At 36.8% G+C, this 27,897-nt stretch overlaps 3 protein-coding genes across 4 annotated transcripts in view; all 3 read right to left on the bottom strand.

The window, feature by feature from the left end:
- The window catches only part of LOC113239250 (multidrug resistance protein homolog 49-like), an 80,058-nt gene extending 69,813 nt beyond the window's left edge, over positions 1 to 10,245 (bottom strand). For both annotated transcript variants that reach the window (XM_026476170.1, XM_026476172.1), the window contains exon 1: positions 10,045 to 10,245. The gene's annotated coding sequence lies outside the window, so the exon portion shown is untranslated. The remainder of the gene's footprint in view (positions 1 to 10,044) is intronic.
- Positions 2,797 to 3,441, bottom strand: LOC113239259. Its single transcript, XM_026476183.1, has one exon. It carries the CDS (start codon positions 3,439 to 3,441, stop codon positions 2,797 to 2,799), a length of 645 nt encoding a protein of 214 aa, XP_026331968.1.
- Positions 10,246 to 15,860: 5,615 nt separating the features above from the next.
- LOC113239255 (NEDD4 family-interacting protein 1-like) overlaps positions 15,861 to 27,897 on the bottom strand; it is a 22,120-nt gene continuing 10,083 nt past the window's right edge. Inside the window, exons 4-6 of the mRNA XM_026476178.1 lie at positions 26,008 to 26,143; positions 22,396 to 22,581; positions 15,861 to 16,304 (exon numbers count right to left, since the gene is read on the bottom strand). Of these exons, the coding sequence (XP_026331963.1) occupies positions 16,201 to 16,304; positions 22,396 to 22,581; positions 26,008 to 26,143 (426 nt within the window). The 3' untranslated portion in view covers positions 15,861 to 16,200. The remainder of the gene's footprint in view (positions 16,305 to 22,395; positions 22,582 to 26,007; positions 26,144 to 27,897) is intronic.

The raw sequence follows: 27,897 nt of genomic DNA, 5'->3' as shown, positions 1-27,897 counted from the left end.
CACACACACACACACACACACACACACACACACACACACACACACACGCACGCACGCACGCACGCACGCACACACAAATGCGCGCACGCGCGCACTCTCACACACACACTCCCAACGCATGTACACACGCATTTTTACTCTCTCACATTCACCTTATTGCATCCATTATGTAATTATTAATCATTAACCTTAAGTCTTTTGTTTGTTTTTTTTTCCTTTCTGTAATATTCTCTATACTGCCCCATAATATGCTTGTAAACTTGTTAAATAACCGAACCACTGTTTTTCATAACACAGGTTAGCCTAGTTTGAAAGTCAGGGGACAGATAACCTTGAGTCAATTACTAACAAGCCAAACATGGTAAAATAGCTCTTATTTAGTTATAATACACCATTACTTGTAAAAGGCTTAAATTAAATAAATTATTATTATTATTATTATTATTAAATTGTTTTCGTAATAATTACAAAACAACACTTAGTAACATTAGCCAAGATTATCGCGTTGTAAAGCACATTACATAAATAATAAACCGAGTTCAGGTACATTAAGTTTGACGGGACTTGTAACATATAAATTATCCTATTATGTCATATAAATAATAAATATGATAATATTAAATAGAATTCGTTTAATAATTTGGAGTATTATCGATTCAAATGAATATTTTTCTTCTACAAATGGATCTATTTCATTAAAATGATTATTACTTATACCTCCTGACTGATGTTGTGACTAACGAGTTCATGACATACTTTGTGGAGTGAAATGATGAAATGGCATATGAAACAGAGAAGTGTGTCTAGTACGTCGCGCAGGTACGCGTAGGTATATTTGTCGTAGGTACGTACTAAGTCCGGGCAGTCCAATCGTTCATGGAGCACATGGAACAAAAGACCCATGTCGAACAACTCGCGACCCCAACGAGATAATAAAATAAATTGTAAGCTCGTAAGATATCGATATAAAAGGAGATTGATTATTATTTTGTTGGCTTTACGTTTGGTTATTGACTTTTGGTGTTGTGCTCGTTTTTTTTTTGTATCATAATAACATAATAATGATATCATTAATTGGTTAGTCCTACGTTATCGTCAATGAATTGATTCTTTCGTCGTTAAAGATTATATCGATCATATATATTTAATCGATTTTTTTACTCTCGGTTTCGTAACATTACGTCTCTAGAAATTTCAAATCCCATCCCAAACGTCATTGAAATGTCACTATAACCGTACCAAATTGTAAAATCTATATTTGTAAATCACAAATTTTAAAGACAAAGCACTATATCTGTGTAATTTGTGACCGTGACGATGTTGCCATCTCAAAGGTCCTGTATTCGGTCCCCAGCTGGGTCAATATGGAAAATTAGTATTTCTATTGTCTTGTTGTTTCATTGTCCTGTGTGTTGTGGTGCTGCGTGACGTTTGTGTCTGTCTATATTTAAAATTTTCGTAACACAAGTGCTTTACTTATTTACTTTAGCATCAGAGTAACATATGTAATGTTGTCTAAAATGTTTACATTTATTCATATTTAAATAGCAAACCTTATACATGATTTGGTGTCTGCTATACTACGTACCTTACCACATCTCCAGGACCAAGTGCTTATTTACTATTATTACACTGGCCAAGTTGCCCATTATTTAATTCTTTTGTTAGGTTTGTAAAGAATATGTTATACTCGGGTGCATAATATAATATAATAATATAATAATATAATAATATAATAATATAATAATATAATAATATAATAATATAATAATATAATAATATAGATACATAATAGAAAGCACAGACTTACGTTTAAAGTAAACAACGTATTTATTCACAGACATGGAACATGAATTGATTGACAAGAGTGACATCTCAAGAATGAGTTAAAACATAAAATAAAAACCTTTGTGTCTATATAATGAGATTATAGTATCAAAGAATACAAACTATTTGCTTCAACACTCCTCACATACTTACCCATTCACACCCAATTGTATTCACACACTCAATCCCATACTAATCACACACACCACTCAAACTTACCCTTAGAGAGAGGTTTGGTTAAAGCATCCGCAACCACCTTTTCACTTTCGCGATACTACAACCGAATGATGCCTAACAACAGATTCCCGTACAAAATGATACCGAATATCAACGTGTTTTGTATGCTGGTGATGTACTGGATTTGTGGCTATAGCAATAGCATACTGGCTATCTGAGAAGACTATAGGCCGTTTTTCATCCTTCATCATCATCTTCATTGTTTTAATTTTGAGTTTGTATTGTTTATAATTATTGTATTACATCTATAGGTAGATAGACAGATCTGTCTGGGTATCTAATACTGAGTTTTCTGATATACTTTTTAACAGACAATCTGAGTTTAGATTGGACTGCTCTGGTGGTATCAGAAAACATCACAAGTGCTTGCATGCAATTGCAAAGGCATGTAAAATCCATCAACCCACACTGAAGAATTGTACCTTAAACCCCACGTCTGAGGGGAGGCAGGTGCTTCAACACTTCCCCACTGGAACTTGAAATTAATAGGCTGATGATGACAATGACGAATAATTACTAATTATTTGCATACTTAATAACTTACGTTTTCCACTTCTTCAATTCTGAGAAAATATAGTTATTGTATTCTCTTTTGGGGAATTTATCGCGCCCCTAACTAACAATAAAACGGCCTCGTGAACTTCGTGAATGGTGATATAATTATGTTTCGTGGTTTTTACAAGATTTTTATATCAAACCGGGCAAACAATTTGCAATCGCTGACATGACCATTTACGTAATTAAAACTGTCCTTCCGCCGACGTCAAGCGAAATTTTCTTGTCCCTTTTATCGAGGACGCGGTGAGGTCGGGAGTACGGCGGTTGCAACGATCTTCGAGACGTGTCGTCCCGAAGAAATACGTAAGTGGCCGTCGCCAAATCCTTAAATATAAAAGACGAAGGCCTGTCATGGTGAGATGCAGGAACCGGCCGAATCGACGCCATCGCATGTCTCAATTGCGTTATTAAATCAGATGTATCTGCGGGGCTGATTAGTTTAGGGGGAGCAACAATGAACTTGCCAGGAAGGCGGACGGTCTTGCCGAAAACGAGTTTCGCTGACGACGCATTAATGTCCTCCTTAAAAGCTGTCCGCATGCCGAGAAGCACCAGAGGCAACGCTCTCGTCCACGTATCAGCGTGGCACATGAGAGCTGCCTTGAGCTGACGATGGAGGCGTTCCACCATGCCATTGGCGCAAGGATGGTAACTGGTGGTACGGATTCTTTTCGCTCCGCAGAAATCCATGAGTCGCCGAAATAGCACCGACTCAAATTGACGCTCCTGATCGGTGGTGACGATGCTAGGAGCACCGAAACGGGCTATCCATCCTGACACTAATTTGTCGGAAACTTCTTCTGCAGTTATCGTCACCATCAGCCAAGCCTCCGGCCACCGTGTGTGACGGTCTATGGCGGTCAAACAATAACTGAAACCCTTAGAACATGGAAGTGGACCGATGATGTCGATGTGCAGATGACGGAATCGACTGGTAGGTTGATCAAATCGACCAACAGGTGATTTAACATGCCGTGATACCTTGCTTCTCTGGCACTGAACGCAGCAACGTGCCCACACGCGACAATCTTTGTTGATGTTAGGTCATACGTAGCGACATGCTACCAAGCGTAAAGATGCCCGTGCACCAGGGTAGCTGAGGTTATGGCAACGGTCGAAAGCTGCTCGATGGAACGGCGAAGTGAGGTAAGATCGAGGGCGACCAGTTGAGGTATCACATATTAGAGTGATGTTGGTGCCCGGGATCACAATCTGTTCCAATTTCAAGGCCGATTCTTCTTGCATTTTCGCCAACTCTATGTCAGACATTTGAGACTGAGCTAGTGCGGCGAAATCGTCTTCGAGTGAAATTGCCTCGATGCGGGATAAAGTGTCCGCGACGACGTTATCTTCACCCCTAACATATTGAATGTCAGTTGAAAATTGGCTAATAAAAGATAGCTGGTTCAGTTGCGGTGGAGGTAATTTTTCACGATGTTGTACGAAGGCGAACAGCAGTGGTTTATGGTCAGTATATATAGTCACGTGTTGCGCTTCGAGAATGTGGCGAAAATGTTGTACGCTTTCGTACACCGCCAGCAATTCCCGATAATAAGCAGGCCACTGAGCTTGCCGAGGAGTAAATTTCCTGCTGAAGAAAGCAAGGGAATTCCAGGCACCGTCCACCTGTTGCTGAAGGCAAGCACCAACATGGACACTTGATGCATCGGTAAATAATCCAAGCGGTGCATCCATGATCGGGTGTTGCAATAACGTGGCACTAGATAGGCTGGCTTTACAGGCTTCGAAATGCTCCAGAAGCTCCGGCGTCCATGAGAATGGTTTAGCGCCTTTGCCATTGGTAGAGACGACAGCGTCAATTAAGCCTGAAATTTAGTTTATGTAGTAGCAGCCTGAGGAATAAAACGTCTATAAAAATTTAACATGCCCAGAAAACGGCGCATACCCTGTACGGTTTTGGGAGGAAGAAAATCCAGAAGGGTTTGGATTCGTTCTTGCGGAGGGCGAGTGCCGTCGGGAGTTATAACGTAACCCAAAAATCGGGCGTCTCTTACTCCAAAATTGCACTTGGAAGGGTTCATAACAACACCATAGTCATGAAGGCGCTGGAAAAGAGTCCGCAGGTGGTCCTTGTGGAGAGCCTCGTCCTTAGAGAAAATGAGGATATCGTCCACATAACGAAAACAGAAATCCAAACCCCGTGTGACCTCTTTGATGAACCTTTGAAAGGTTTGACCCGCATTCCTCAAACCGAAGGTCATGAATGGGAATTCGAAGAGGCCAAATGGTGTGGTAATAGCTGTCTTGGGAATGTCCTCTTGTGCCACAGGCATTTGATGATAAGCATTTACCAGGTCAAGGGTGCTGAAAACGGTGGCTCCGCTGAGGCTGTTGGCAAAGTCATGAATATGCCTCACCGGGTAACGATCCGGAATGGTCCTGGCATTCAGACTGCGATAATCGCCGCAAGGGCGCCAGGTGCTGTCCTTTTTCAAGGTCAAGTGCAGCGGAGACGACCACGGGCTATCTGAAGGCCTTGCAGTACCGGAGCGCACCATCTCTTCAATTTCTTTTTTAGCGTCTGCTAGTTTTTGAGGGGCCAAACGACGGGGCCGGCAAGAAACTGGTGGGCCATCTGTGGTTTTGATGTAATGCAGAGTGTTGTGCTTGACGACTCTCGGAAGACCAGGCGGTTTGGTAATTTCCGGGAAGTCTAAAAGCAGGCGTGCAAATTCATTGTCTAGAAACCACAGCCTTAACACTGAGTTGACTTATGTTACAGATGGAGGCAGGAACAGAAAGCCTGATAGAACCATCTCGTAACAGTTTGTTGCGGCAGTCCGGGAGTAGATTGAAATAGGCCAGAAAATCGGAGCCAATGATAGCTGTCTCGACGTCTGCAATAGTGAAATTCCATCTGAATTCGCGACAGACACCGAGATTTAATGAGAATGTGCGACTGCCATAAGTTTTTATACGGTGCCATTGGCGGCACTAACTAACACTAACTTTGCATTGAGTCGACAGAAGTTTCCGAGGGAAACAGGAAAGGTCGGAACCGGTGTCAAGCAAGAATTTAAATTTGGTTACCTTGTCAGTGACAAACAGGCGGCGACCAGTGAATTGGCTGCAGTCAGTTGTCGCCATTACCGCTGACTGCTTCCTTGGTTTTCCGGAATCGGATCTGACCAGGAGCACGGCCGGACACATTTGACAGCTTTGCCCTGGTACCGACGGTGGTACCAGCACAAGCCGTGAGGCGTCGCGGACCTTGATCTAGGGCAAGATCGGCGAGAACTGGATCTTTTTTTGGATTTTTGATCGCAAATGGCGTGTAGACAAAGCCGCTACTTGCTTACTGCGTGCCTGTAATTGAGCAATGATGGGAACCAACTCATTGTTAGAAGGCGCGGGTGGCGCAGTGGCGCACACAATCCCAGTAGATGAGGGAGTCACTTCTAAAATTTTGTCCGCCAGCTCAGCAATTTTTTCTAGGCTCAACTCAGCCTGGGCTGTCAAAATTGCCTGGACCGTCCTAGGGAGTATCTGGAGAAATAGTTCTCTTAAAATGGTCTCGTCAGTTAAGTTGCCAGGCAGGGAGCGCAAGTGTCTAAGAAACACGCTTGGTTTCCTATCACCGAGCTCTACCCCAGAAATAAGCTGCCTGATTCGTTGAGCTTCGCTGGCCGAAAACCGCTTAATCATTTCAGCCTTAATCCAATTATACCGCTGGCCGAGAGGGGCTGGATTAGTAATTAAATCCTCCACATCTCTTGATAACCTACAATCTATCTGTGATACCACATAGTTGTACTTGGTTTCGTCCTGAGTAATCGCTGATAAAGCGAACTGAGCTTCTATGTGAGCAAACCATCCGGCTGGGCGGTCAAACCAAAATGAGGCTAATTTGGGGCGAACACCATATGTCGCTGGAAAGGGTGACGGTTGTTGAGCCTCTGAGGAAGAAGAGGAGGGGCCTGCGCGGGGAGGTTCATCCGCTAGTCTAACTTTGAGCTCAGTGTTCTGTTGAAATAGTAACTCGCTTTGAGCCGCGAGCTTCTCAAGTTGTGCCTTCAATTCATCCATGACAACGACACCTCAGTACGGGTAATAAAATATTAAAGAAAAACACTTACTGGCAGGAAGTCAAGTCCTCTTTTGTTCGAATACCCTTTTCCAGAACAGTGAATTCTTACATCTGGTCGATCCGTCGTCACTACCATCAATATTCATGAAACCAAAGAACGTGCTATGAATTTTTTTAATATCATTTCACTGTTTGTTTACAGCCTTCCTTTTCCTCTTTTTGTCATCTCTTACAATTGTCTTGTTGAGTATGGTAACCATCGATGTAAGTATAAGAATTCGCAAGATAAAGCTTTGTGAGTTACCGTACCGTGGTTCTTAAATTTAAGATCACATTTTGAGTCAGTAAAAGTCCTATTATTTCCTTCCGAATCCGGACCTGTTCATGACAAATCCAAGATATTGCCCTTTTTACGTGGTTAGCATTGTTGATATTGAAAATGTTAATTGAAGTTCAGTATTATAATGAATCACGTGTAAATTCTAAGTATAACCAGTATAGCCATAGTACGCGTATAATAAGAGCAATCAGGGCAACACTATTACTATTTATATATTATTAGGGTATTTACGCCTACGCTCCAACACTTTATACTCGTAGCGTAGAGTTGTTACATTATTATTTTAGTTGTACCTACCTATGGTTGTGTACCTACCTACAGGTTGTGAACATAATATAAATAAATCAACGTGTTCATCACAGTATTCTCGTTCTATATTGAAATAACCTTCGTTAAATGCAGTACCTACCTACTTGCCGCGGACCGCGGACCGCGGCAAGCCGTATTTGCTGCGATGGTGGTGTCTTGATTATGGAGTATGATTATGAAATAGTTGTTCAGACCACCACAAATACAACAATGATCACATCATCTGTTGATGTCATTTTTCAAATACTGAGCGACCGCGTCAAGTCTATAAATGCGTGTGTGACTACCCGCGCTAAACAACTCGAGTGCGTCGCGAGAATATGTGCATGTGTGGCGCGACGGGCATGCACACATACAAGTCGTACATATTCAAATAATGTTAAGCCATCATGTAAACATCTAAATTTCCGATTAGCTGATAGGGACGCCATCACGGAGTTGTCTTATATTTTCAGTGCCCAGCCTTAACATATTAACACCGCCGTAACCGTTTCAGTAGACAGAGTGAACAAATATTTCTTAAATAAGCTTTCGGTCAAATCGAGCAACATATAAAATTTAAGCTTTAATTTTCTTAAAGCCGTGGTAGTCTAATGGCTTGGATTGACCTACCGCCTCTGGGTTCGAATCTTCGTCCGAATCCTGTCTCGCTCCTCTAAGTTTCAGAATTTATGTGCGAAATGTAATTTGAAATTTATTCATGAGCTTTTCGGTAAAATCATCGTGACGAAACCTGCACTTCGAAGAAGGTTCGCATCGTGTGAACTCTCTAACCTGCTGCTTTATTGCTCTCTGGCCGAACGGTTACCATGCCAGGCTGCCACGCACAGGTCCCGGGTTCTATTCTCGGGCCGGGGGAAATATTTGTACCTATGGCCTACATTTACTTATCTCGTGAGTTTGGGTGCTATTTGTGGTTATCTATATCTATATTGTGTGTGTCCATGGCAACGGCGATACAGGGTCTCCCCTAGTGCTATGAGTGTGTGCGTTATTATTATTTTTATAACCGGTTATAAAAATAATAATAACTCACTCAATGGGCCAGCGTGGCGGACTAAGAGCTAAACTCTCGCCTGAGAGGAGACCCGTGCCCATCAGTGGGACGTATAAATGGGTTAATTTTTTTCATATGTTTTCGTAGTATTTCAAAGAATTTTTTATTTGTATAATAAACGACTTGACAGTCATTTTTCGAGGAACTGACTGCAGTTAGGGTGCATTTCTACAGAATATATCTTTTAACATATTAGTACTTGGTAGTAAAAAAACAATTTTACGTCATTTACATTGTGGCTTCACTACTTTCTATTATTGCATCGTTGCCTATTTCCAAGTAACACATTCTTTGTGTCTTAGTGGATATAATTGTTACGTATTTCAAAACTAAAACTAATTTGTTATGAATATTATGGGAATTGATGATACAAGAGATCTAAGACAAAACCTATGTGCGTGGATTTTCGTAAAATGAGTTGTGTAATTAATTGCAGTATTACGGTAGATTTATGATAATAAATAAAGGAATATATCTTTATTTATCTCCACAATACAAAACAAATGAATATTACATTAGAGATATATATTATTACATAAGCTTAGGGTGCCTAATGTACTGTGGGAGACTGGAGTGACTGGAGAGAAACTAAGCAGAGCTTGTGATACAAGTCTACAGGCACCCAATCCCTAGTATAGTCAAGAAGTGGTTAGTAACGGTGAGAATATTGAAGAAATATATAATATTTATTATGAGTGTAATAGCGAAACGATTTAGTTACATAAGCCCTGTAGGTATAGGTATATTAGACCATTGAAAAGTGCCTTAAAAGTTCATCGTAATGAGTAAATTTCATGTAAATTTGCACGCTTATTGGGTTTGTCGTGGGCACAATCATCTTATACATCATTGTATGAACTTCTCGCTGGTGGTTAGGTTAAAGAATAAAACAATCAGAATAAAACAGTTTTTTTTTTATTCTGTGGCGAACCCATAACTTAATGTTATTGTATTAGGTACAAGATAATACTCCAGAGTGATTAGCAGTTTTACGCAATGCTGTATAATGTCGGCAAAAAGTTGGCAGTATAAAGCGAGTAAATTTAATTGATGATTTCAAAAGATGATTAAATTTAATAAATAAATTGACCTAAAATAAATTTTAGGTCCTACAGGATAAACGATGTTCAAAGCGGGTGTTTTATTTTGATGTTTTAAGTTTAGATTTGTTGTTGCTCTTCACCAGAAGCTTTCGCTCCGTTTTCCTCAATCTCCTCAAAACACCTAAGAGAAAATGAAGTAATTTTTTTACGTGATAGTTTCTAATAAGTGTTATGTTATTTTTAATAACTATCCGGAATCAAATAATAAATATCCGGGTAAACGTCAACAACCACGGAGAATACCAACATTACCAAAAATAAAATCTTAAATATTATAAACAATACTATAATTCGTAATTCTTGTTAAATATGTAAAGGGTACGTAAGCTTTAAAGTTACGAGCTGGGTTCCTCTCAAGTTGAAGGTTACGTTTGTTGGAAGTTTGCCAAATAAGCGCAGGTTCTATTATGAAACATCTCTTATATTATGCTGGTCAGCAACGCACAGGAAAACTCTACTCTAAACTCCTAGTTTATAATTAAAAAATAACCATCTAGGTAAGAAAACATACTAAACGTAAAACAATAGAAACTTGTGTAATATTTATAAATTAGAAAATACTTACCTAATATTCTGTAGAAATTATTGTCTTGATGACACGTGAGCTTCGAGAAGGTTGAGTATCGGTCATAGAATCCTCTCTTCATAAGGACACTGGTTTCTGAACGGACCCCACTGCAGCGGAGTATGGGGAAAACGCGGGAAAGTGGTGATGATAAATATGGTGCCTAACGTCAACCCCGCACGGCTCTTGGCACAATACTGGGAGGGTTTTGGCTGTAGATTTTATTTCGAATGCAATATTGCATAGTGGAGCTGCACTTTTATAATTTTTATGTACAATGTTATAGTAGGTAGGTGTTTTTGTAACAGGAAGTTGATATTGTCTACGCGTACAAGTTAACGGATCACCGCCTACATGCAAAAAAATCAAAGTAAAAAAAAGTAAATCAACTTAACAAAACATTATATTACTGTGATTCAGCTTCGTCTTGATTAATTTGTATTTCTATTTCGACAAATTTTATTTTATTCTTTGCAAAAAAAAAATGATCCACTGTTGTGAAACAGGGTTGAAAATTGCAATGGTTTCTTCTAGAGTATTTTAGTAGAAAGGGAAATTGACCGATAATAATGTTAGTATTAATTTTAATTATCTACGAGTTTGTGGACTTGGAAAATATTTATAGAAGAGCAAGCACTTGAGATCTATATATAGACTATATAAAATGTTTAAAAGCGGTTTAGGTATAGTAACTAAATCCTTACACTCCTACCGGTAGTACTAAGAAGATAAATATATTCTCGAGCTCCTACTAATGTACTGTCACTTATGTATAAATTGATATTTTAATACTCGTATGTATATATCAGTGCAAATACATTTAGTAGCAGTAGAGCTCCTTGTGAAAGAGTTCGTCCAGGTAAATACTGCCACCTTACCTATTTCTGCCGCCAAGTAATGTTAGCATTACTGCGTTCCAGTTTGGAAGTGTAAAGGTGTTGGTGAAGGTGGTGGTGACGGGCGCAGTGCAACTGTTATGGACCGCCGTGTGGCTTAGGCTTTTGATAATACCAATCTTGAAGTCATGTCTGTGATTAATTTATGTTCAATAGAAGTTTCAAATCAGTAAGAGATTTGAACTTAAAACTTAAGTCTTTATAAAAGCTGTATCATCCCTAATGATTTTTTTATTTGAAGAGAGACTTTCAAACATTCGAGTTCGAGTAGTAATTCAAGTTCAGAATCAGAAATTGATCCTGGATATGTAATAAATTCATATAAAATGAAATATATATACAGGGTATCCCAAAACTCAACGATATCCTGGGAACAGGATGTTGCCTAGTTTGTAACAACCCAGAGAAAAAAATATTTAAAAAATCGTAGTCATTTTGTTTTTGTGATATAAGCATTTTAATGAAAAATGTTGAAAATGTACGCCCTGTACACCATTTTTAAGTACTAAAATTACAAATTTGCTAATTTTGCTGTTCTACTTTTTGTAACGGTAAATCAAATAGCATTTATAATTATGCGAGCAGGCCATGAGCAGAGATACTAGCCTAAATAACGTCCACTGTCAAAAAAAAATATTTTTCTATGTCATCATTGGTTGCCTAGCAACGTTTTGTTATTAAACATTCTATGTTGAATATAGCCAGAACATAAATACGAGTCGCTAGTTGCGGGCATTCCCGAGAACGCGCGACGTGTATTTGGCTCGTATTTAGTTTGTACGTTACTCAATTGACACAAAGTTCATTATTCTATGCACTATTTCATTAAAACAAAGCTTGTTTGCTTCCATTCCATTCCGCAGAGATATACATTGATACGTGAGTAATTCTGTTGTGTTCTTCATTATGAGAAGCCAAATCTAAGTAGCAAAAGGGATTGTATCTCTAATCTTTCACAGAGAAATAAAACCTCCAGCTAAATGCGTACAATTATATGTTCAACTCGACTTAGTCAAGTGCGATTTTAAACATATGACCATCATATGCCTATTAAAATATCAAGGAAAAGATTTATTCGAACTATTATTTCTTTTGTAATATGACAAAGCGAGAGAACTATATAGAAATTTACACAAAATGTTGTCTAGACATTTAATAACACTACTTATGTTTAGTCAAACTTCTGGTAAAGGACTACAATGTTGTTATAAGAATTTTTTGCAGGTATGTGTAAATGGTGCTCCGTACATAGAGAATCGTATTTAAGGAGGCTAAGTTACGTTTCTAAGATTTCACAATAAAATATTGATGAAATTTTTGATGATATGATAGACGATATGATCTAACATACGTGGGTCCACACATTGATGTTAGACCAACCAATTTGATTTTTACAAGATGTTTTTTAAAATTTTATCCACTTCAAATGATTCTCAATGCATGGGGCTCTTCGAACATTAGAAGCTTTTTTATTTTGATGTACAAGGTTTTACTTTAAAAAATTTCTTTACACTAATACATTTATATTAATAATGGCCGACTCTATTGCATCATATCTACATAAGTATTTCTGCAGGTCAAAAATAAGCGTAATTCTTTTTGTTGTCCAATGTTAGCGCACCTTCAAATTAGACGCTTATAGAAGCGCTGCAGTGGTGCCACGGTGGCGCTGCACCAGTACCAATTTTCATAAAATATTTAGAAATGCAGTTGCAGCGCCACATGCTCCATTTTTGCAGGCTACATATTGTATGAAAATTAGTGGCGCGGCTGCAGCGCCACAGACGCGCCACTGCAGCGCTTCTACAAGCGTCTAGTTTGAAGGCACCCTAATAGTCAAAACTTGTGTAAGGCTATCGAAGCGACTTTAAAAATAGTTTTTAAACTAACAAGATCGTTTTTGTGAAACTAACAAACTTGTATTAGTTGTTTAAATACACCTTTTCACCACCAATCTGGTGGCTAACGGTGTAGACTATCCTTAAACGCCCCCACATACGGAACGATTTGTCTTCACTATCCGTTCGTTTCAGACTGATCGACACGACGAATCTATAGTGTATGTTTATCTCGTTAACGATCAATTTGAACACCAGGGGAGTCGCGACGGATTGATACGATTATTGTGACGATCGATTGAAACGAGGAATCGTCTGTATACGGGGGCCTTAATAGTCAGATTGATAATAATAATTATTGTACGAGAAAATCATCCCAATTCCCTGGTCTCAATTTCTTGTACTGTGAGTACCGGAATAAAGAAATTAAATGCAGGGACACAACCTAGGACGCCTAAACCAGAACGAATTTATAAAAGTTCGCTTCGAATTGAACCTAGGACCTTAACGGACAATACTATTTTCGACATGCGAAATTACTATTAAAAATGCCTGCAACAGAATTAGTCGTGTTATTACCACTAAGACAAAAAAATAAACCTATTTTACAAATTATATTTTCACTATAAATTCAGAACTAGAAATTATTGCACTAAATAAGTTAAATCAAAACAAAAGAACGTTTTTGGTACAAAAATTGGTGATGCAGCCGTATTTTATGCAGATACAATATATATTAATGATATATTTTAATGATAAAATTAAGTTAGATCTTACAATGAGAATTAACTTATTATAACCGGTACAAAGAGTTGACACGAACCTGACACTTTAGGGCGCCTTCAAATAAACACTTATAGAAGCGCTGCAGGGACACAACCCAGGACGCCTAAACCAGAACCAATTTACTTATTTTTTACTTTATTCTTTATTATGTCTTTGCAAACTAAATATTGTACGAAAATTAGTGGTGGCGCGGCTGCAGCTTCTACAGGCGTCTAGTTTGAAGGCGCCATTACACTTTAGGCGTTCTTATCTTAGCGGCATAGAGTTGAATTTTAAATCTTAAGTGTCAAGTTAGAGCTCGTCCCTGTGATCACCGGTGTTACGTGTCGATCGATGGCATATAACTCATTAGTTTTATATTCAGCACCAGTCACAAAAATGTAACAAAATTAAGCTATGCATATTTAACTGAAAACCACGTGACCGTTACCACGTGACCCATCAGCTGTTTCATGAGAAATGAATACCACCAATTTGATCAGATAGCATGGAACCGCTGATTACAATAAATCGTGCTATATCCATTTCTGCTTTGTTTATACGTACAGATGATTGATTGCCTTCATTATCATCATCAATTCATTATACAGATGGATACAGATCTTCTCCAAAGAGAAAGTTTAAGGCATAGTCAACCAAGCTGGATCAATGCAGGTTGGGGACTTCACGTGTTTTCCAAAGGTTGTGAAACTTCTTCGACATAAAGGTTTCATTAGAATGTCTTCCTTCGTCGTTAATCTGATACTAGACATTTACAATTGTACAGTCAACAGCACATCAAGTTATACGCTTTATGTGTTGTTAACTGTACATGCATCCCAAGGATTTGAACCACCGTTCTCTCAATTGAGAAATGCCCGCTCTCCCCCAGGGCGATCATTGCTACTGCTTGACTTCATAAAACTGTTTCATTACTATACACGTTGCCCGATCTGTCATGTGGAGAATACGTTACTAATAAAGTGTAGGTAATTAAAAAACTTTAATTAATTAACTGTTGTTGCGTTAAAATTTACAGTACTACTTAAATTTTCGAAACAACCACAGCGTATTCCTTCTTAAGAATAGAATTTTATAAATAAAAAACATGTCTTTTTTAATGTCTACCATACTTACTTATGCTACATTAACCACGAATACGTAACTACATGTTAAAATGTATTTCAATGTTGTTCTTTGCAACCAAAGTAATTATGAACATTTATTACTTACGGGAAAAACGTCACTGTATAGCATTCAAAACAATAGAATTAATTCATCTTAATAATATCCTGCAGTGAAAAACAATAATATTACGACATTAGGGTATTTGACAAGTATGTAAAATGAAATAGTTTCATAAGGGTTACATATAAATAAACAACACAGAAGTTCCTTGAAAAATAAAACAAGTCACATTCATTCAGATATCAGGAGCCAGAAAGAAATTATATTTCTCACGAATTTAATGACGCCATACAAGCTTTATACGAATGAATTTTTGCTAATAAGGTACGGAACGTCCCCCAAACACAATCTTTAACCGTTTATATCTCTAGATTTAGTCGAGATATCGCAAATGAATTTCAATTTCAGACTAATTTTCAGCAATTCATGTTTGTTTATTGAAACAATAAATACCCTTTTGGGTATTGTTGCGAATTCCACACATACAGGCAGAGTTCGTACAAGACACTCATTTTAAATTTAAAAAAGTCCCTTAATAAGTATCAGCAGGACTGTGTTCATGCAAAGATACCTTTAATTAATAACTGGGATTATCGAATTCTATACGAAATTAAACAATTTTTGGATCTAAATCGTGTATATTATTTTTTTTAAACAAACCAATTTCGCGGGCCCATTCCAGTGTACTGTCATTTGTAATCATCGGACCTGTAAAAGACCCGATACGTTTGATTGTTTGAAAAAACAAAGTAATATAGGCGTTTTGGATCCATAAAATAGTTTCTTTTCCAATATGCAACAATCGCGAAAACCTAGGAACTCGATATTGTAAAATTTTTACAGATAATGAAGTAGTTTAAAAGAATATCGAGTTCTTAGGTTTTCGCGATTGTTATACATAGGAATGAAACTATTTTTTTATATATAGGTTGACTGCAACCGTGACCATGGGACCTGTAAAGGGCCCGAAACGTCGGTTTGTTTGAAAAAACAAATATACGCGATTTAAATCCGGAAAAATAGTTTCATTCCTAGTTTAAAAGAAATATTTTCTCGCAATAGAAGTATATAACATTAGTGGCAATGTGCAAATCTACCAGTTGCATACCAATTTGTTAAAAATAATTTATAAAAAAGCCTTTTGCTGCAAAAACTTTTATCTATACAGAAGAATACTAATAATACATTTGCTACAATTCGATGTAGTGATATAATTATGCTATGCAGTTCATTCATTCCAACATAAATTATAATAAAAAGAAGCGCACGTTACATTACATAAACAAAATAAAATTCAAAAATAAAAAATCAACAATTATATTAGATTTACCTTAAAGGAAATTAGAACCTTAAAGCTAAACAGACATTCCTTTCCATTAATATAGCCTATGTAAACATATTTATCCTCATCGCACAGCCATGCATAAGATGCAGTAACGCGTGTGACAGTGTGAGACTAATTCAATGAGTTAATAGAAAAAAAGCAGTCGTTCCTGAGCCGTGCCGGAGAGCAGACGCCAGCCGCGTTTGATGTTCAGGTACTGGATGATGGCGCGAACGCAAATTAGGATACCTGAAACATAGTTTTTTATTTGTTTATCTTACTTAATCTGTAGAACATCAAAATATATACAGAGTTATTTGTAAAATACTAATAACCTCGCATGATTATATCACTAACAGCATAAACAACAATTTTCGTTACATGACTTTTAATAATTCATCAAATTTTACTTTAATACAAAAATGAAAATCTATTTAAATATCGTTCTAAACAGTGATAACTCTGTGCGGTAACAAGAGAAAGTGGGGGTCGTCGGGGAGAACGCTTGAATGCACGTATGCACTTACTACCAAATGCAGATCTAGAAAGTTGCAGATAATACAACAAAAACTTTCTTTTTCGTATAAATTTAATATGTTTTGTAAAAGTCATGGAACAAAAGTTGTTGTTTATGATGTTAGTAATGTCCAGTCAAGGGCTAGCACGACTGGGAAACTTATTCTCGCATGTGCGAAATTATCACAACCTATTTTTAGCCAAATTCGATGCAGAATAAATTTCAACAACTAAAATCATACGATTTTTAGGGTTTTCACTTTACTCTTTCGTAATTACTACAAGTCAGAGGCGGCTCGTTCTAAGGAGCGGTGCAGTGAACTCTCACTCCTATCCAACTCACCAAAATAAAATTATTAATTAAACTTTCATATTATATTATTAAGCACAGTGTTTTTTTTAAATTATTATTAATGAACGACAAACATGCAATTTGATTTTTATCTTTCTCTATAATATTGCTTTACTAATCCTGGAGTTTACAAAGTTCAGTACTGAATACAATGAGTACGAAAGAGAAATTTCTTTACGCCGCGACACGTGAGACAAAAGATTAGTATGAGAAAATTAGTGAGATTTGAGCGACGCTCCGCACAACGTTGCCGTGCCGTGCATGCCGGAAGCGACGACTGCACTCCGCCTTCGCGCGCTGTTGCCGATTTTAATATAGAATTTTGTTGTATTGTAAAAATTCATATTTAATCGTTGTTAAGAAGCGTAGTGTTGTTTAGTGGCATTGTTTAAAATGGAACAATATAATGTGAGTTTCGTTGTATATTTAAAATATGTATGACAAGTGAATTCCCACTAAAATATTTTGCGAGCCGCCTCTGCTACAAGTTCAATGTTTTTCTGAAATTCGATTAGGCTATTAATAATACAAATTTTGAAGTCATATTTTGTTCAATAGAATTTTCAAATCACCTAAAATAACATAAAAATTACCCCTAATCAATTAATTATAAAACTGATTGATTTCAAGGAACAAATGGCAAACATTCGAGTTTGAGTTGATTCAAGTTCAGAATCGGAAATTTTCATTCTTTTCATCCACCATTACCTACAATCTAGCAGTAAATACATAATAGGATTCAAAAACTTAATTACTTTATTCATAAATCATACATAGGTACTTGGTAAACTTTATAATAATTGGCTAGGTAACTATTATTTCTACGTAATTTAATTGCCTTCTTGAATTGGTTCCAATTAGGGGAACAGACCGTGGGCAGAACAAGCCTAAATAATGGGCATTGAAAAAATGTTTTTTCTAATACCATCATATTGGTTTTGTTATAAAACATTTCATATCGAATTTTGCTAGAATATAATAAAGTAGATCTTATGTACACATAAAGAAATTAATGTTATTATTATTATTTTATAATACCAAGTAATGGGACGAGCAAGGCGTACACTTGGTGGTAAGTTACATGCCTGTCCATAACAGTTGCAGTGCCAATCAGAGCTTCAAATCACAAATACCTGAGGTGACTATCAGTGCGCCCGTAACCCTGAGACATAACTTGAAAGTCCCATAAGCTTGTAATTTCGCCAGCACCCTTACCCTTCAAAACCGAAACGCAGTAATGCTTACATTAACGCTTGGCGGCAGAAATAGATAAGGGTATTTATGTGTAGGTAAATTTGAGTACCTGTACCTCATCTCTGACGCGATAAATTCGAGGCCCATTTACAGTTACACTGAGAGTTTCACGTCTCGAAGATATGATTACTCGAATGAAAATAAAAAAGTTTCTTCATGTAACATTGATTATAGAACATCTCCGTCTAAACAAAACAATATCGTAGTAATCACTGAATTCGAATGGCAAATCCTTAGAGGATAGAAAAAAATAAAAGAAAGGAGCTGCCTTAACTACGGAATGAACGTGCCTACACAAAAATTGAACGAAAAAATGGCGGATTTCTTTAGTATCGTACCATAATCTATCGATAAGTCATTATCGACGTGCAAACATTTAATTATAGTAGATCAATATTCCATTTGGGAATATTTTAGGTTACAACGTCACATGAAATTTTGAAGTTATTGTTTTGCGTTTACAAATACTCAAATATTACGAAAAGTCAATTTGTACAGAAAAAAATAATATTTGTAGTTTGAGAGTATATGTATAATAAAGAGAAAACTTTGAAATATAAATCCTACACATTTCCAACCTCAAGATTCATTTTTTCATAGAGAAATTTTTAAACAGATTCCAAATAGTGTAACCTTTGTTTGTATTTATGCATCGGTATAGAATTAATACCAGTGACTGATTTAAGTGAATCTTTAATACTTTCATTTAATTTTGGAAATAAATGAAAGTAGTAATATTATCAATAATAATATTATTACCATCAAAGTTTTATTTGCTTAAAACATGGTATAACAGGAGATGTAACAAGAGACGTAACAAGAAGCAGTGTTAGTATAAACATGTTTCGCATATATTAAATAGCATGCAAATGTCTGATTCTACAATGTCAATTGACTACTATTGGTCGAGCGCCTTTGATTTGTGCAGAATAATCGACACTTCTCCGAAGTGAGACAATAGTCACGAGGGCCTGCGAGTTTTGACAAGCCACGTCAAGCGAGCTGCATACACGTTAGCGCTCGCCTTCACTCTGTCATCTAGGCGAGTGACACCGAACGATGGCAAGGCAAATAGGCTGTCTATACGTTGGTATTGGCTTTCACCCGGCAACGTTAGACCACTATGGACTTTGTATTGCTGGCTTTATAAAATAAGAATTTTTAGTAGTTAGAGTTGTCAGTGTCAATTGGAAACGAGTGGATAATTTTGTTTTCAGGAACTGAGAATGCCTAGTAAATGAGTCTTGCTTAATCTAAATTAAATATAAAATTATTTACGAATAAACCTAATGATGGAATTGCATTATCATGTAATCTAGTTACATTCAAAGTTATGTTAAAAGTTGACTCTTCAAAATGAAGCGAATAAAAGAAGATGGTCTTTAATTCAATGTTTATATTCGGCGCTATTATACGGCGGTATGATTTCCAACCATTGTTTTTTCTTTTTTGATTTGTAGGTAAACTTGAAGTAGTAAAAATAATAATAATAAAATAATAAAAATCTCGTAGTGAATTATTTTAATAACAGAATATAGATAATATGTACGCTTCCAAGAACAACACTATCTCAAAATAATCGTTAACAACAATCATCAAAATATACAAAAAAAAGGAAATCTGAAGAAACCAAAGCAAAATTTGGCAAGATTTATGAATAAACTACTTAAATATGTCTAATCACATGAGATATTTGGGCTTTTGTGTGATTTATAGACAGAAAAATAACACGTGTCGGTACAATGTTACATTCGGCCGATCTTCGCTTTTTCAAATGCCACATCCCGTAATGATGCAGCGACGAATTTTTATTAATACTTAATTGTTCTCACTATCAATATTTTTGTCCATTTTATTACAATACATGCAAATAATTCAATAAAACACTTGGAAAAACATTTGTTTTTTGACATTTGATGTACTCCCCTTTGACAACCGTATCACGTACCTCATGTACCCCGAAATGGACATGGTTGGCATTTAAGATGACGTTACGTATTTTCGATTCCCGTGTTTGACACAGACCAATGTAACGCTATCTCTTTTGGCTTAAGACGGCACGCAAGAGTTAAACAAATACAAATAACATGTTTATGTTTTCAACGTCGAAATGCATCATATACGTATAACGTCTGATTTACATATGTCAACATAACATGTCCTTTAGTTTCCCTACTCTAAGGGCAAATCTCGCACTCAAAACAGTTTAAACCACGTTCAAACCGATTTATTCGGTACTAGCATGAACTGGAAAAATGTCATACGAGAATGTGTTTATTAAAATCGAGAAATCCGTTTCTTGCCCTTGGACCTGTCTGGCTCACGTGAGTCGACCACGGGTAATTATTTTTTACCGTGATTCATTTATGTCCACCTAGGTGGACCATGGGCAATTCTTTCTTCCCGTGGTTCACTTAGAGATTTTTCCTACCTCGTAAACAAGAATCTTCATACTATCTATTTTGCTGTTTAAACCAGAGATTTAGTATATCCATAAATTGGCCCTGAAGTATTGGAGGCGAGACCAAAACAAAAACACATCTGTGTGCGTATAATGTGCATGTGTGCACGATAAATAGTGTTGCGCCATCCACTGATTTAACTTTAATATCGATTAACATATTACACCGGCATTTCACTTGGTCGGATTCACCAAAATGTCTTATCGCAAAACGCCGAGACGTTAATTAACTAATTAATTATTGATTCAACACAACAGATGGACATACAAGTGATCCTATATGAGTATCGTATTTCGGAACAGAACAGAACTCTAACAACAACAAATCGCTGATTTGTTGTTGATGAGAGTAGTACTACACAAAAATCCATTAATTGTAAGACATACCGGCATGAATAATGTGGGTACAGAACCAGACCGTAGCTTTATTCTTTGCTTGCCTCTAAAGGAAAACCATTTTTCGTCAAAGTGTTTGCTGCTTATTTTTGAAAACTTTTTGGGAACCCAGTCTTCTCTCTTTAGCATTATAAGCCATTTATGTCGTACTTCAATGTTTTGAGGAAATCTGAATCAACAACAATAATTAACATAAAAAAATGGATGCCTCAACTACGCTATTAAAAGAAATTTTCGTTTTAATGTACACAAAAAAAAATGCACTAATGCAATATTAATTAAATATAAAATACTAAAACCAGAAATTTCTGATTCAATAATATTAAGTATGAAGATGATTTCGGCTGTATGCAAGCCACGCCTTTGCCTTTCTTTTTTTCAATTAATGACATCTTGATAACATATTATCGATTGCGTCAACCTCTATGAAAGTGGGGTGATGAATTTCAGAAATTCACGTATTTGATATATTTTTTAATTGAATTCGTATACATTTGGGTTATTAATGTACTTGAGTGGTATAATTTTACGGATATATTTATGTAAAAAACTTTTGTGGTAGTGCTTTTAGACAGCTAAAAATTTAAATACTACTTACATGTGAAATGTACAATTCTGCGAGTTTTCCTTTCTAGATGAGTTACATCCGGGCACTGAACACGTTACCATAACTAATAAACGCCCGTTTAACACTATTACACAATTTAAAACCAATTATTTTTCAAAAATAAACGAAATTTGTTTCGTTATCAGCTGATCCTAGGTTCATACAGGCTCTTAGCGTATAATGAAGTGGTCTCGTCTACCCATCTCGCTTTAACATACGTCTTTAACGTTCTTTCACTTGCACTGCCAATCTATGGGTACCTATATACAAAATCTATGGTTTAAACAGTTGCAGTAAGCAATAAGTAACTTGCTAATCTCATGACATGCATGACATAATCGTAGACGAGATTTTATTTTTGCTTATATGTAAACATTATGATACGATAATTGTATGTCGATTATTGCTTGCAATTGTAGCGTACGTTTTCTCGCCGCGAAGTGTGCGTTAAACTCTCTTCCTCTAATTAGCCTTTAATTCGTGTTTAGGTTGTAATTATTTTTTATTATGATACCAATTGACGGGACGAACAGTCGTGAGCCTAGTGGTAAGCAACACGTCTGTCCATTGCAATTGCAACTCCACTCAGAGCTAAATAGCAAAGATCTGTGGAGCGCCCGAGGCAGTACTTAATTGGAAGAACACTTTCACAAGGAGCTCTGCTGCTACTAAATTATATGATAAATTATCAGTTGTACCTAAGATTACACATTTAAGCGGTAGCTAAAAGTTAATAAATATGTTATATAGTTACCGAATGCCATTATGAGCCACCAGAGCCACGAATTCTCGTGTGAGGCGAGTTCAGTGGAATGTTTAACGATGAGAGTCCATTTGGCCAGAGACAGGCCAAAGCCGGCTAATGCGCCGTAGCGGCTCGCTACCGTGTGACAGAAACACATCAGCAGTAGGAAACCGATCCAGTTAAACAGGAATGCGACTGAAACAAAGCGAAACGTATCAATTCGTGTCGAATCATTGGCGTAGAGTATAAAAAAATACCATTTTTTTCCCTCAGAGCGGGACGCCTGTAAATTTATTATTGTTTTTAACCGACTTCAAAAAAAGAGGAGGTTCTCAATTCGACTATGTAAGTTACTCGATAACTCCGGCGTTTGTGAACCGATTTTGATGATTATTATATTTTTGTTGGAAAGAGGGTATCTTAGTAGTGGTCCCATTTAAATTTCAAGAAGATATTCCACGTATAAGGGTGGCAAACTAGGGGATGAATGACATTTGTAATCGGTTTTTTAGTACTCTGTTCTGAGATTATAAAAATAAAACACAATGTTTATGATAGTTACGAAATGTTTCATAATTTAAAAATAAGTACTCACTAAAAACATTAATGATCAAAAATTAAAAAAAAACTAATGTTATGTAGTCTTGTGTGCTGGCTGTATACAATTTTTGCTTTCGCGCCATTTAAAAAAAAATGTTACGTGTGTTCTGTTTTATAGCGCGGCATTGTTAAGTATTTTTGGGACAGCGCACACGAAGCTGAATCGCGTGACTGTGTCGCTCAAAGTGGGACGTATGGTCCGTTAAGTATAATGCATCTACTGGTGCGTAAAAAGAACAAACCAATAGGATATAACCGGACGTTGTATTAGGACGTCCCGTGTACAGGACACATCTTAGTAAAGAAATAAGTATAGGAAAACACAAAGTCATCTGCTGATGACCTAGACCACCGGTATAATGAACTTACGACCATACCTCTCATAACAGTTCTTCTATGCCATTAATAACCCTGTTTGATAAATTTTGTTTATTGCTATGACCAACACACGTGGACATGTTGAATACAAATTTGTAATTCGTTATTCTATACCTAACACCAGAGAATATTAACACTAGTATTGCCGTCACTTCATTACAATTATAAATATGATATTCAAAACTAAGCACCGTAATCTCAGTACAGAGTATACTAAAAAAACCGACACCAAAAGTTCGTGAAATTACATCTATTTGCCAAGTTTTATTGAAATCTATTAACGGTAAGTGGATGAAATATAATAAACCCGATTAATTCCCTAATTAGCCACCATTGCAGACGGATTATTTTCTTCAAACTCGTACAGCACCACTCAAAATAAAATCAAATTCAAAAATACTTTATTTCATAGGTAAGAATTATTACACTTGAAATCGTCACATTGGTTAAACTCTACCGCTCATTCGTAAGGCAGATTCCCCTGAGAAGAATGAGCAAGAAACTCTATTGAGGTACCCCCATTCTAACAAAAGAAAGCATCACCGAAACCGGTTCACAAATATAGGGGTAATCGCGTAACATAAACAAACAAAAAAACCTCTTTTTTGAAGACGGTTAATATCAAAATCCAACAATCCAGTAAGCAATATAGAAAACACATTTATGAAAATGACCTTAGATCTTAGATAGTACACTATACACACGTATGTGATACCGACATTTGTTATTAATCATATCTGTAATTTTTAATACGTATTAATGTATGGTGTCGTTGACATAAACAAGTCTTAGTTTTTTTCTTGCAGTTTCATGTTTACAAAACAATATTTTATTACAAAGTGTAACCATTTTAGCTTTAGGCTTATGGATGTTAAAGTAAGACAATACAAGTCTTTTGTCATTTACGATTACTATTCACTTTGACCTTAAAAATATACAGATTTTTGCGTTCGAGAAACAACGAACACGACAGAGTTCCACTTTTTAGGTAACGATTCGTGAAAACTGATAGTGCTCTATCAATTCGATCGAAGCGTTACCTATCTAAAAAGTGAAAACCTTCAGCGTCAGTAAAACCCTACGCGCGCCGCGTCATATAGATTGGCGACGAAAAGCAAGAAATGGAATGAAATCGAGTATTACCCAAGAAGTCCGCCGAGAAGTTCCGAGTTGCGCAGAGGGCCATGGAGAGAGCAATGTTCGGAATTACCCTGCGAGACTCAAAAAGCAACGCTTGGATCCGAAATAGGACCAAAGTTAAAGACGTGATGGCTGTCGTGGCGAAGAAAAGGTGGGCGTGGGCGGGATACATGGCGAGAATGGACGAGAGGCGCTTGACAAGGCGAGTACTTGAGTGGAGACCCAGAGCGGACACCAGAGGGCGCGACAGACTGCCACCGCTGCGCTGGATGGACGACACCCGACGACGTGGATATCGGGACTGGATGAGTCTGGCACAAAATCGCCAAGAGTGGAAAAAGAGGGAAAAAGCCAACATCCAAGAATGGATAAGATAAGGGCCGCCATGATGATGATGATGATTACCTGCGCACACATTCCGAAATATCAAACAACCAAGCGACTATGCGATGGTGTTCGATAATTTGAACATTTCACTTCATACATTGCTTTTTTTATGATAACAAGTGACAGGACGAACAAGTCGTGCGCCTGGCGGTAAACGACACGCCTATCAATGACAGTTGCAACGCCCACTCAGAGCTTTCAATCGCAAAAATCTGAGGGACACTATTACTGCGCCCGTCACCCTGAGATATAAGTTGATAATTATCACGTGCCTATAATTTCACCAGCACCAATATCCTTCAAAACCTGAAGGCAATAAAGCTCATATTACTGCTCGGCGGCGGAAACAGATAAAAGCTATCACTGAATCTTTCAGTTCGTCGCTCCATGGAGGCAAACCATTAATAACGTATGAATGAACCCGTCCCAAATTTGAGCTCAACAATCATATTTTTTTTTTAATAAGCAAATAAGTGAGCATTTGACCTCCATCTCACCTGATGGAAAGCGTCGATGAGATCGACGATGTAGCATGCATACTTAAATAGTACCTATTCACTCTCGCCTTGAAAAGGCCCAAGTTATAGCGTTCGGGGAACAAGTCTGCAGGCAGGGAATTCCACTTGCTTGCCGTTCGCCGTTTGGAATTATAATATTTTGTTTAGGCAACAAAACAAGTAATGAAATTGATGTAGCACAAAGGCACAATAATCCCATCATAAGAGTCTGATATTACCGATATTTAAGGGACGGGACGAACAAGTCGTGCGCCTGGTTGTAAACGACACGCCTATCCATAACAGTTGCACTCCGACACAGAGCTTTAAATCGCAAAGATCTTAGGGGTTGAATCACTGCGCCCATGACCCTGAGACATGAGTTGACATGTCCCGCGTGCCTGTGATTTCACCAGCACCTTCACCCTTCCAAATCGGAACGCAGTAATGCTCATGTTACTACTTGACGGCAGAAATAGGTAAGGTGGCAGTACTTCTTTGGACAAACTCTTTCACAAGGAGCTCTACTGCTACTACTATATATTTGGTTTTTAAAAACCACTTAAAAGCTATAACAGTATGATGTACCTATGTTGAAAACAACATGTGAAATATTCACCAAAGAAAGAAGTAAGGAACATGACGTCAGTGCCGAGTAGGCTGTTCTCTGGATCCAGCTGCTCAGTAGATGCCTCTGTGGGTTCCACTGTTACGAATGCCGCGAATGTAGGGTGGAGTGGCGGAGGGCCCTGCAGCTGAAAGTAAATGGTGAAGCTTCTGTTAAATGAATATTCAACCTATTTATACGTCCTATTACTGGGCATGGGTCTTGCCTCCTGCCTTGGTGAACAACCATGGATACAACCAATACAATCAACAGTTTCCGATTTTTTTTAATTTCAAAGGAGAATTATATCCGTGTCGATATTTATGCAAGTACAGTGGTAATGAAAGACAAAATGGGGAAAAGTAAGAAGTTTATCGACTACTACACCTAACTCTAATGAGGCTTAGTAGTGAAAATGCAAGGATATTAATATAAAAGAAGTAAAATTCCATTCCACTTAAGTATAAAACAATGAAGGTTTTGCACTTATAAAACAACATTAGTATAACAATTCAATGTTTAGAAAGCTAGAGTTCTAATGGATTAGATGGATATGGATGTGGAAATTTTATGTTTCCTTTTAATACTTGGTTGAGCCAAGAGTCGTATTGCTTTTACAACGACCTCGGTGGCTCAACGGTTTATAACGTGGGTGTTGGTTGAGGAAGTCCAGGGGTCGATTTTTATATTTTTCCTTTATTTCCGGTTGGACCAAATTTGGAAATGAACTTTTCTAAGTTGGCTCTGGAGTGGGTGTCTGGGAAGTGCCTCTGAGGGAACTCCGTTGTTCTGGTAGATGCTCATAATACAGGGAATTCCCTAGTTTGAGACTAGGCGGTAGGCGTGGTTGACTGGCAGATTACTGGCGTATCGTCTGCTTAAAGGTAAAATAACATAAATGACATTTTCCACAAAAAATTTCCAAATTATGTACCAGTTGTAAGAAATTCACCATCTTCCTGCAGATAAAACTCTAATTAAGTTTATAGCTTTTTTGTTATTGAGTTTCACGTGCAGAAAGATAGTGATTTTCTTACCATAGCTTATTATAAATTAAAGACTTTTTGTGGAAAATGTCACTTATGTGGTTTTACCTTTAAACAGACGATATATAGCAAAATTTCGTAAGAAATATTAATTGTAACGTAAATAATTTTACTCCAATAATATTTTATTTTTATTACGCACACTAATACTAATGACAGCTGAAAAATATATAATGGCTAAAACATTTTAAAATATTAATCAGTGTTATCTAAGATTATTTGATTTCAATTTAGCTGTGTGTGATACATATATTGACACAAACGTTTGAACATAGCGGCTTTAAAATTATACTTAAATATATTTAAATATAGGAAATATGTATATAGGAAATGAAACTATTTTTCCGGATTTAAATCGCGTATATTTGTTTTTTCACCGTGACCATGGGACCTGTAAAGGGCCCGAAACGTCTGTTTGTTTGAAATTTATATATAATTTTGGAGATAGACCTAGTCAAAAGGAACCCCTCCACAAATTTTCAGTTTTAGGAGAACAAATTACTTACTCGAACAACAAAGTATTCGAGAAAATAATTTTTGAAAATGGTGAAAATTAAAGGAAAAAAATGCATTTGACAACTACCTAATGCGAAAATTATGTCAAAAAAGCACGCTGATGCAATTTAATGTCTTGCGTTTCGACATTCCACTGTAATTACATCATGTGTTGTTTAAATTTTGAAAGTATATTACGTTTTATTGGTTTTCTAAACACTATTACTTATTTAATAGCATTTACATTATATTTAAAATATTATTTCTTAAGAAGGTTACTTTGAAATAGTAATGATAATTTAATAACAATTTCGTAATTTCAACAATAAAACGCAACGTCATTTATCGCGTTTGTTTTTTT

The sequence above is a fragment of the Hyposmocoma kahamanoa genome, unplaced genomic scaffold (genome assembly GCF_003589595.1).
Source record: "Hyposmocoma kahamanoa isolate Upper Pololo Valley unplaced genomic scaffold, ASM358959v1 99705, whole genome shotgun sequence".
Lineage (NCBI taxonomy): Eukaryota > Metazoa > Arthropoda > Insecta > Lepidoptera > Cosmopterigidae > Hyposmocoma > Hyposmocoma kahamanoa.
This window is presented reverse-complemented; position numbering and strand designations above follow the sequence as displayed.

What these genes read in the sequence shown, in the direction of transcription:
- LOC113239259 (XM_026476183.1), bottom strand. Translation starts at nt 3,441, where the DNA reads ATGGTGACGATAACTGCAGAAGAAGTTTCCGACAAATTAGTGTCAGGA.